Source organism: Strigops habroptila, chromosome 10 (genome assembly GCF_004027225.2).
Source record: "Strigops habroptila isolate Jane chromosome 10, bStrHab1.2.pri, whole genome shotgun sequence".
NCBI lineage: Eukaryota > Metazoa > Chordata > Aves > Psittaciformes > Psittacidae > Strigops > Strigops habroptila.
In genome coordinates, this window is record NC_046359.1 from 41,504,265 (window position 1) to 41,515,867 (window position 11,603).

At 43.9% G+C, this 11,603-nt stretch overlaps 1 protein-coding gene across 11 annotated transcripts in view; it reads right to left on the reverse strand.

Annotated features, from left to right (window-relative positions):
* Positions 1 to 6,722, reverse strand: part of RPS6KC1 (ribosomal protein S6 kinase C1) — a 93,484-nt gene extending 86,762 nt beyond the window's left edge. For 7 of the 11 annotated variants that reach the window (XR_003993597.1, XR_003993598.1, XR_003993599.1 and 4 more), the window contains exons 1-2: positions 6,550 to 6,722; positions 1,657 to 1,692 (exon numbers count right to left, since the gene is read on the reverse strand). Coding sequence is in view for 7 of the 11 variants with exons in the window: in XM_030500239.1 (XP_030356099.1) it covers positions 1,657 to 1,692; positions 6,550 to 6,654 (141 nt within the window). In the remaining 4 variants the exon portion in view is untranslated. Of the gene's footprint in view, positions 1 to 369; positions 577 to 692; positions 807 to 894; positions 933 to 1,656; positions 1,693 to 6,549 lie in introns of those variants that run through there. The other 4 variants (XM_030500240.1, XM_030500235.1, XM_030500243.1 and 1 more) reach the window with 4 other exon arrangements.
* Between the last annotated feature and the right edge of the window lie 4,881 nt (positions 6,723 to 11,603).

Here is an 11,603-nt window from a genome sequence, read left to right on the forward strand (position 1 = left end):
AAAAGCTCCCAACGTATGTGTTTCTCTGACTACAATTCAGTGTTATGGCAACTACCATCTAGGATATTCTTTTTAATAACTAGGTACTTTCAGATGCCTGCTTATAACAGAATCACACCACACCTAACATATTATCACATGCAAAATAATTAATTTGGTACAATGAAGGGTGGAAAAGGGCAATCATCAATAAGCTCATAGCACATTCATGTCTCCTTATTGTCTAGAGTATGTGGAACTCTACATGGCTAAGCTACAGCCACAGATCAGAGCAAGAACCAAAGCAACGACAAAAAGATATTGTTTTGCTATTGTTTCAAAACTACTTTAACATATATTCATGCAATACTCTAGCTAAAAGACACTTACAATATATTTTTCTGATGACTGGCTCATCAACAGCTGCTATAAAGTGGTTTTCCCACAAATGAAGATTAAGGGAATGGCAGAATGTGCTCATGGAAAAGTTCAATTCAGGAGTCTTCCTGGAAAAGGTGAACATCAAGCTACAGACTACAGTAATGCAGTTCTAACCCCAGATCCATTATCCTGATTCTGACAGGTTATTTTAATCTCCTAGAGATTAAAAAGAAAATAAATACAAAAAGCATGAATGCTCATGTTTGTCTGATTCTCAGGATTTCAAAGAAGGCTGCAACAAAGGGGTGTTAGGTGTATTAGCCAATTCTCACCTCTGCCAAGCCACTAATCAGTAACTCATGTTTGACCACACAGAGATGCAATGAATTCATTTATGGGCTCTTCTTTCATCAACTATCCAGGTTCTCCTCAACTGTAGTAAGAGACTGCACCAGAAATCGAACAGATGCATTATGTTACACAGTGTCTGAAAAGCCATAAGGTTGTGCTTTTGAAGGAAGATTTTGCATGTACATCATATAATAGCACCAGTGACCATTAGTCCAGAAGAAATCAAGGGGGGGGGGGGGAGGGGGTGTAATCTAAAAAAAACCCCAAAAACCACAACCCACACACACGTGATGTATTTTTTTGTCTCAATAAAATGGTTCCTGCCAGCCTTTTGAGGTATTAAAGAGGCACAAGAATACAGCAGACTCTCATTCAGAGTCTTTTCGGAAGAGGCAAAGAGTAAGCAGTTTTAAAGTTTTAGTATTTTCCAGTTCTATGCTTTGCTAAAGGAGCCTCAGAGGCACAGGCATAACACACAACTTGCAGTCTAATCTCTCTCAACTACTCTATATTTCCCTTTTCCCTAATAGACAGTAATGGTGTAGGCTTTTCAGTGAAGTAGTGGTTAAAGCGGAAAAGAGCTACCTACAGCTGAGACCTAAGACTTGGATCGTGGACTGATCTCTAATTTTACCAGTAGGAGTTAAGTAACCATCAATTTGCCAATTCCAGCCCTAAGAAAAGAGCTTGAAAAGTTATCAAAGCAGTTTTGTCATCAAAAGACATGCTACTCCCTAAGACTTTGTTTCAAGTCAGGCTTCATCACTGAGGAATGAATTGCAACATGTCACACTAGCTACTGTTTTCAACCGAAAGCTAAAGACAAATGGAAACATACAAAGAACTACAATGACAAAACACAACAAAATTGCTAAGGTATATCAAAGATGCTTCAAAAGGCAGAGTGTGATACACAAAGACATTTGCACAAGTTTAAACTGTTACCTCCTGGACATCCTCTGGATTTTTTCTTGAAACAATCTGAAAAGCAAAACAAAAACCCATGTAAGCGCTTGGAAGTTAAAGAGTAACATACAATGATTTGTTGCTGGAGAGAAAAATCTTGAAAAGGGCAAACACTTGCATGTTCCCCTGCACCCAGAAGTGTTTTCATTTAGTTTGAGAGAGGTCTAATACCCAAATACAACATGGTGAGGTATTTTAGCAGCAGAGTCAATCCCTCTGATCAGAAACAGACATTCACTCCAGGCAAAATGGCACAGAAGGCATCTCAAGACAAAGAGCACATCCCCCATCACCTTCCCAGTCTCTTCCTATTCATTCATATTAGGGCCACATTACTCCCAATAAGCGGAGCTAATTGAGGCTACTTGGCTTAATAAAAGCTGCACACGACCTCACTGCGAATGTGAGGCTTTGCATTTATGAAGGCAGTATTTCCACTTTACTTAGAGCCATCAATGCGCACACACGGCTGGCTCTACCCTTGTGTATTTGTTTCTCCTTAAACACTCTTTGCCTAATCAATTATAAATGACTTTGTCCAGAGGAAAATTGCAGTGAAAACAAGGCTTGGCTCCACACCATAAAGAAGCCTGCCTTTTGTCAGGACTTCTTTTCTTTAAATAAATATTGATTGCAAAAGCCTTTGTAATCCAAGTTCTGCACTGGGCTTCTAAACAGCAGCAAGAGCATATCCACACAAACAAACAAATCAGATCAAGACATCTTTAATTCATAACTGCAATTATCTTGTGCAAGTCAGTATATCCTTCATTATCACAGCCAAAGCTGTTTAACAAAGTAATTAGCTTCTTGTTAGCTAAAGCAAGACAGGGCATTCTCAACCCAACTGAGACTCTCCACAGTGACGCACCCCAGAATAATCACTGCTGTGAATAACCGATGCAAGTAGGCAACCGTGAGGAGTCCACACTACTTGCACCCCAGAGACTACCCCATCATCCCACTGAACCGCAAACACCATGCTTAGAGCTCTTGCTCTAAGATGGAAGATGCTGAATCTACACTTCCCTCTTGCTAAGTGACAGCAAGAAACCCTTCATATTTAGTCCCCACAAATTAGCTCTCTTCCTCCCTTTGATTTTTCAGGAAGCCTTGCCAAAGCCTCCCAGATTTCATAACATCAATTTACTACACAGCCCAGCCACTGTCATCTTTCACACATTTTGGAGGAGACAAGGCAGAAAAGTGTTACCTCCTCTAGCAATCTCCCAAAAGTCCTAAAACATTCTTCTTCACAAGTCTTTCTCTCACCTTGCACATCAAAGTCCTCTTCTTCCAGCGCAGTCTACATTAATAAAACCTTCCTCAACTTCTCCTCACTCTGCAGTAACCTAACATTTGGCAACTTTACCTAATTTTAACCTTGGCAGCCCTTGCTCCTTCCTTCACTACCAGGCAGTTGATATCTACAATTGGTGAAATATTACTAACCTTCTTTTCTAATAGCTGAAAACTTGATGTAAGGAGCCTGTAGAGCTGGGGGAAGAAGATATCACAGGCATGGCTACACATCACAGAATACCAAAGGGCACACACCAACTGCTTTGCTTTGCAGTTCACCTTTAGTTAAAGCCTTGCAACAGTTTTGGCAGCTAGGTAACTTACCAGATGGGCAGAAGGAGACCCAGAGAGATGAGTAATTACCCAGCCAGTTAGTAAGAATCTGGAATAAAACCCACAGGCCCTGTTTCACACTTGTTCTAATGTTACATTGCCTTCTATATCTCCCAGCCATGCCAACTTTAAGTCAGTACGTAATAATTTATGTGTTGTCCTACTTTGTTCTTCATATCTTTCTCTGAAGGTCAACCTGAGAAGAGGTCTGCCCCTTCAATCCAACCTAGAGACTTGCCAAAGATGATCCAATCCCCTCCAAATTTTCAGTGCACGTTTTTAATCCTCCCACATGGACCAATGCAGCCAACTCTTGCAAATCTGTAATGCAAGCAACTTTAATCTACCCTCAAAAATATCATTAGGATACCCAGCGATGAGCTAAAAAAATGCATAATCACTGTGTTAGGATCTGAAAATAGATCCTACAAGGATCCTCGCTAGCAAACAAAGTATTTCAGACTATCCTATTCTTTGTCTGACCTGCAGATATCCAACATAACTCATTAGAATTTTAATTATCTAATCTTCTAACTTAACTGAACTTTTATTTGTGGCCTACATTTTCAGACATCCTTAAAGAATACTCCTCACACTGCAACCCGCTTTCTGTTATTGCATCTTTGGAAATGGATATAAAACCAGACAATATTCACTTAATCTTGTCTGCATTTACAATTATTTCACAGTTTACAAGTAAATAAAATCTATATTCTCTGCTATACAAACACAGCCTTTAAGAAAAGGCTGCAGTAAGGACAGACCACCTTAGCACTCAGAAGAGACTGCACGGGTAGTTGTGCCTTTCAGTCAGATGTTTAGGACATAATGAACAAGTGCTTTCACATCCATGAATATTAATCTATCATTACATTGCAACGGAAAGTTCCTTGATCTTTGTTTCACAAAGGAGTCACAGACCACTGAAACGAACCCAAAATCTCCACTTGCTCGTACTGAGTACCCTAAATCTCAGCCAGAAGGGTACTCAACACAACGGGAAGATCCACCTCGCTTTTTTCCTGGCAGTCCCCCAAAGCTGCTGAGCATCAGATCAGCAAATACAGCTGTAGTGCTGTGATATCAACCACGGAGCCAGATCACTGCAGGAACAGGAGGGAGGAATAAGAGGAAAGAAAAAGGGAGGGTAACAGATTATTTTTTTAAATCATTTTGTTCAGCTTCTAGCTCCCCAAACCCTCATTTCAAGTACTCCATAACAGATTACCAGATAGGGCCTTACTGAAACAGAGGTTATTTATAGAATTATTTAGAATCAGAGACTCACGGAACGGTTTGGGTTGGAAAGGACCATCCAGTTCCAACCCACTGCCATGGGCAGGGATGTCTCATACTAGACCATGTCTCCCAAGCCCCATCCAACCTGGCCTTGGGATGGAGCATTTACCACATTTGTAAATCCAAAGCATCCTTTGCTGCATAAAAGCGAAATACTTTCTCATTTAAGAGGATTTAGATATCAAAACACCCCAAAGAACTAATGATCTCTGGTTAGCTCAGTTTAATTTGGACAGCTCACGGCCTGGTCAGCTCTATGCTCTACACTAAATCACGGGCAGTCAGCACATTGCCTGATTCTGCACTGCCTCGCTTGGAAAAGCACCTGAGCATCTACAACCTGTGGGACAGGGGGAAAGAGCGACACTGCTCACTAGTTACCCACAACTCGCTCTTGAACAACTCTGTATCTTGAACAAAAGCATCACAGAGCCTTTTAACTGGCTTTAGCCACTAAGAACAAAGTCACCAGAACAAAATAAACAAAGTCTTGGCTCATTCCTATTACTCCCCATTGCACTGACACAACTTTTTACAACACACACACAGCCCATTGTGACTAGTGCAGACAGAGGTGATGGCGCTGTTTTCCTCCTCTATCTCAGGAAAGGCTTTTTAGATTAAAACATCACAGAGAAAAACACCTCTTTTTCCTTTAACAAATACTGCATTTTATTGGATAAAAAGCGTGATTTAAACACATCCCACATTTATGTTGGGTGGATTTGTACACATATATTTGATTAAAAAAAAAAACCAAACAATTTAAAACAGTACCTTAATTTCACAAGTCACACAAAGTGATCATGGCTGAACAACCTGAGAGCTACGATATATATACACATACAGAACATTGTATTCCTTGAATTTAGGGAAAGGTGCATAAACAAATATATTGTGTTCACAGGCAGAATGTCTACAGCTGCAACAGCTACAAAATCACAGGTCATTTAAATAAACTCTGCCCCTCCATGACACCTTCTCATGCTCTGAATATAATCCCACCACACCTGTGACCTGAACTCCTCCTGCACCTATCTCCACACTTACTCCCCTCCCTTTTTGGCTTAAATAGGAAAGCAGAGGAGAAAAGGGAGTAAGAAATTTCCATAGGGGAACAGAAGGAGCTTTCACCAAAACTAGCACCAAGCCAAGCTCTCCCAATAGCCAGTTATCTGCTCCAGCTTTCCTTCTCCTGCTGCTAGGCCTCTCTTATGCACCCAGACCCTCTTCTCGCCAATGGAGTTGAACTCTGGGCACATGCAGCCCTTAAGAAAGGGGCTGTCTAAACATTATCCAACTGAGCTCTGTGCTTCCAGTGCAGGCATGCTGTACCTACACACCCTGCTCCCCTGTTCTTCCCCATAGCTGACTGTACTGTGGGGCAGGTGGGAAGACAGCACAACTGGGCTAAATGAGAGATTTGGAGGTGAAGAATCATAGAATCAACCAGGTTGGAAAAGACCTGTAAGATCATCAAGCCCAACCACTACCCCAGCACTGCCAAGTCTACAGTTAACCAGCGAAATAGACAAATAAATAAATAGAGAGTTAATGTTTGTAAGCTATTCTGTTACAACCTGCAACAAACAGGAAAGAAACTGACAATTGCGAAGCGCCTCTGGGGCCATTGCAACGTTACGTGAAGCCACAAGTTGGCAGGAGGCGACCGAGGCTCAGCTCGGGGGACCCGCCGTGCCCGAGCCCTCCTTCCTTCCCTCCCACCCGTGTCCATGACGGGGGTTGCACACCGCGACCGGCGCGATCAGCGCAGGGCACACGCCAGGATCCCCATCACTGCCCCGCCACGGGCCCTGCTCCGCACACAGCGGCGGCTTTACAGCCCACATCGGAGGCCGGCCGGGCCCGGGGAGCAAGGGGGGCGAGGGGCAGGGCGGCAGCCGGCACGGAGGAGGCCGGGGCCGGGCGCTGACTCACCCGCGCCGTGACCTTGTAGACGGTGTGCCCGCGGGGGTGCCGCCGCGGCTCCGTCACCGTGTAGAAGCGGGCCAGGTCCCCGCCGCGCTCCCGCGGGCTCAGCATGCTGAACCCCCCCCGCCGCCGCCGCAACGCCGCCGCGCCGGGCCCCGACCGAGGCGGAAGCGGCGCCCCGGAACGCTCCGCCCCACCCGGGCGGTGCCGAGGGCCTGGCCGGGCCCGCCCCGCCGCGGGGAGCGCCGGCCGGGCCCGCCGGGGAGAGCGGCGGCTGCGTAGGGGCGGGCGCGGGGCTTTTGTGGGTGCTTCAGCGGCTGGGCCGAGGCTGAGCCTGGCGGGGCTGGAGACGGCCGCACCGCTTCCAGCTGCCGGTTATGAGTATCCCCGGTTCCTAACGGGCAGCTCGGATGTGGCTTTCTGCGGAGTCTGAAAGTCTGCCTAGCGCGGGGGAGGACAAGGTGTCATGGTCAATGAATCATGGAATCACAGGCTGGTTTGGGTTGGAAGGGACCTTAATACTCATCCAGTTCCAACCCCCTGCCACGGGCAGGGACACCTTCCACTAGAGCAGATTGCTCCAAGCCCCTGTGTCCAACCTGGCCTTGAACACTGCCAGGGATGGGGCAGCCACAGCTTCTCTGGGCACCCTGTGCCAGCGCCTCAGCACCCTCACAGGGAAGAGCTTCTGCCTTAGATCCAACCTGAACTTCCCCTGTTTCAGTTTGAACCCATCACCCCTTGTCCTGTCGCTCCAGTCCCTGATGAAGAGTCCCTCTCCAGCATCCTTGTAGCCCCCTTCAGACACTGGAAGCTGCTCTGAGGTCTCCACGCAGCTTCTCTTCCCCAGGCTGAACAGCCCCAATGTTCTCAGCCTGTCTCCATACGGGAGCTGCTCCAGTCCCTGCTCATCCTCGTGGCCTCCTCTGGACTTGCTCCAACAGTCGAATCGAGGCAGTGTAGTTCCGTTCAAGGTGTTCTGTTCGGGCATGGCTGTGAGGGGTTTACACTTGGCGATGACCACCGAGCCCCTTTGAAATACAGGCACCACGTGGTGTCTACAGATCTTTCACAAGACCTTCCCTGGCAGAGCTGCTCTGCCACTTCCAGTGTTTGCCGAGAGCTATTTTCAGATATGCTGCCCTAAATGTAAAGGCTTGTAACACAGAAATGACTAATGGGTTTTAAAGAGGAATGTTCACAGAAAGGCAAGTTTGATGGTTACTGCACCTCCATGTTTTGTGTTTCGTGTCTTTTCCAGATTCTTTAAGCTGTACCTGGACTTCTTCCTGCAGATGGGCTCTTATGTGCACACAGGTCTGCAAAACACTTTGGTGTGAGGAAACTCTCCAGGGTTTGACATGGCTTCAGTTCAGAGGAGCACAACTTTGTGCTGCAAGACATCCTCCTCTTGTAAGATTACAGGTACCTTCAATTGCTTGGCTGTAGTGGGATCTACACAAAGGTAGATCTATGCAAACAGAGATCGCACTTCAGATTATATAAACTGTTAAGATTATCTTCTCTTTTTTACCACTGTGTATCATTTAATAGCAGATGTTAAAAAACATCTTTTCATTACCAGGTCTCTCTGATCTCATGCAGGTCTTTGACATGAAGAAAAATGCTTAACTGCCTTTCTTTGTAAAAGATCAGAGACTCTCATACTGAAGCTCATAGTAAGCAAGTGTCTCTCCTTTGAGGACAACTGAAATGCACTGTGAACCTTTACACCATTCCCAATCATTGCTATGTAAATGAAAGGTCATCTTCTATAATCACATTCATTTTCTGAGTTCTAGATCAGATTCACTTCCATAGATCTGGAAGCACAAGCTCAAGTTGAGGCTTTCCAAGCAGTTTTAGCGGGATATTGTTTGGAAGTGTTGCTGCAGTTTCACCTCATCCTTATTCCCAGTGATTACAAGATTCCTGTTAGTTTTCATTTCAACACTGCCCTCATGCAACTCGTAGCTCATTACAATGGGAATTCCAGCCTGTATACCAGAGGTAAGTAGGTCCTGCAAACATGCAGGGTCAGGGATGAGTGGACTGGCTATTACCTTGCCAGGGCTGCTCTGACAGAAAAAGGTTGTTTTGACCATCCTGGAGAGCCCAGTAAAGTCAAAGGAGCTCCAAACGGATGTGTTCTAGCATCCAGATACAGCTGCTTCTTTGAATAGTGCTATCCCAGAGAAAGGTTGTTTTCTGTGGAAGAACACAATGACTCTTCCTAACATGTTACAGCACAGAAACAGTCCAAATGTGGATTTTACAGCATCCTGCCTCACAATTATTTTTTTAGTTACTTTGACATTTCCAGCTATCAAGTTACTAGAAAGATTCTTTTTTTCTTTTTATCCATTAATGTATAAATATATATAAATATTTATCTTTATGCTTGATGTATTTAGTCTATTTTGAATGGGGAACACTTGCTTAAGGAATGGGGAAGAAAGAAGACATTGTTAGAAGCTCACTTGCCACTCTCGCTTACCTTCTGCGAGAGGAAAAGTGTGTCTTTTACATCTTTTGACAAGGTGTTGGTACATCGAACTTCATGGAAGTAACTGTCACAAGGAACACCTCAGAGATAGTTTGGTCTTGATCATTCTTCCAAAGCAAGTTTCCAAGTCCCAAAGCTAAGCTATGCATCAAACTCTATTCAATAGCGACTCTTTTCTTATACCGATGATGATGCAGTTGAAGTTTCATTGCAAGAGACTTTCCAAGAAGAGGTCTTCGGTTTGGAGTAATTTTAATGTACAAGTGAGGAAGCCTAATCTGAGGTTTGTTTAGATCTGAAATTTAGATCTGAACTGAAGGGGTTGGACAGAATGATCTGAAGGACACGTTTATATTCTCATCTTCTTTAATTTTAGCTGTAGCTTGCAGCTACTCAGATGCAGTGGTATCACATGCAAAAAAACCCCAAAGAGCTAGATGAAAATACACTTGCTCAAGTAAACAAGGAACATTTTCTAGCATGATATACTAATCATTTGATACATCACACAGCTCATATAACCCTCCAGTGTAATAACATGATTAGACAACCAGATCAGACAACAGAACTTGCTTGTAACAGCTCATAAGATATGATAGTTCTGAGGTTTTAATGGTATAAACACCAATCCATGGGACTGAAGCCATCGTTGACTAACCCCCGATGAATTATACAACAGATCTCATTCAAATTTCAACAGCCAACTGATGAATCTCATAACTCAAAAGTTAGCAATTTGGTGGGAGGAGGAAGGGAGAAGAAACAGTAAGAGTAGAGAACAAGACAGAGAAGAGTATATTGCAACTGTATAACCCCATGGTTGAAACAGGAAGGACAATAAAAATGATCAGGTATATGGAATAGCTTCTTCACGCAGAACAATGGAGCAGCCTGAGATTTTTCAGTGTGGAAGAAGAAATAACACGAGGAGACATGACAGCGGTCCATGAAAATCAGGAGTGGCACGGAGAAGACGGGCAGGGATGGACTGTTCAGTCTCTCTTAGCACCAGAACCAAAGGCCAGTGAAGCTGGTAGAATGAGGTCATAAAATTAATGATAATAAAATAGTTCTTCACATGATGAGTGCTAGACCTGCAGGACTCTTGTCAGAGGATGCTGCTGATGCAGAACGTTTGCAAATTAAAGTACACGGGCGAGAGAGTCACTGACAGTAACTAAAGAGACAAACACACCAAGCTTAGGAAATCTACTGAGCTGAAAACAGCTGGAGGCAGGGAGTGTTCATTTGAAGCTTGCCCAGCCCCTGCACACCTCCAGGCATCTGCTGCTAACCGCTTTTAGAAAGCAGGAAACTGGGCTCACTGGACCATTGATCTGAACCACCGCGGCTGTTCCGATGTGCAGTATCATCAATCACAACATCCCTCGGTGAGTCGGTAGCCTCCATTCATTAGGGAGTTTCGAAAGCTCAAATGACTCACGAAATAATTTGGCTTCTAGTTACAAGTCAGAATTTGGAGATAACCACGTTGAAGAATATCTTATCACATGGTGTAGCCAACCTAGATGCACAAAATAACAATTAGAGGAGACTAAACAATCCGCAATTAAGTGTTACTGGCTTATTAAGACTTTCCTAGATCTAGGCAAGAAATGATAGCAACTTTGAGATGAGAAACAATTTGCATTGTATTTAGAGGTTAATCTTTTTCTTCTATTTTGCTTCTTACACAATTAACTATTATGCTTAGCAGCATATCTTCCTTTTCATTACGGCTTATCTTAAAACAGCTTTACCCCTTTCCTTTTTCCAGCATCACTACTGAGATTACTATTATGGAAAAACCTTTGAAGAGGCAGAGCAACTTGGGTGTCTCATGCAGGTCAAAATAAAGAAAATAACTGCATTCCATAGGAAGATTCCCTTTGCTCCTAAAAATAACAGCCGTTGTTGCTATAGCTATGGCTTACTGTCTTCTATCTTAGAAATATACCTAATACATAAGAATGCTTCAAAAATATAGAAAAGAACAAATGACCAAGATAATATAAGTCTGGAAAATACAGCTGGGACGTCTTGTACTACCCACGTATTATGAAGCTTTGCTCTCTTATTACACTGTGAAAACCCAAAGTGGATTTGACATCTTGCTTAACTAGCACGCTCTTCACATAACTCATCTTTCTGGTTCAGTCTTCCCTATTACTCCTGGGAAGACTTTACAATTATTGTTATTTAAAGTCACTTCCATGACACTAGTGAAAGCAACGCAGACAGTATTTTACGTGATTACAGTTCCTGCACAGCATCCGCACTATTCAGCATTGTTGTATTTCATACGCTCTGTACTACATTTCCTTACAGTAAACAGAGCCAGCATTTACTCTGTCCTTAGACGACCTCAAGAAAGCATTTTAACTGCTTCATCAAGCAACATCAACAGAGGTAGGAGGGCTGTTTATGCAGCCGGTAAGCAGCAGTGGGTCCATCTGCAGGGCACACAGCTCTTCCACCCATCCCTCGGGCCAGGTCTCCTCAGCAGAGCATAGAATCATAGACTCACAGAATGGTTTGGGTTGGAAAGGACCTT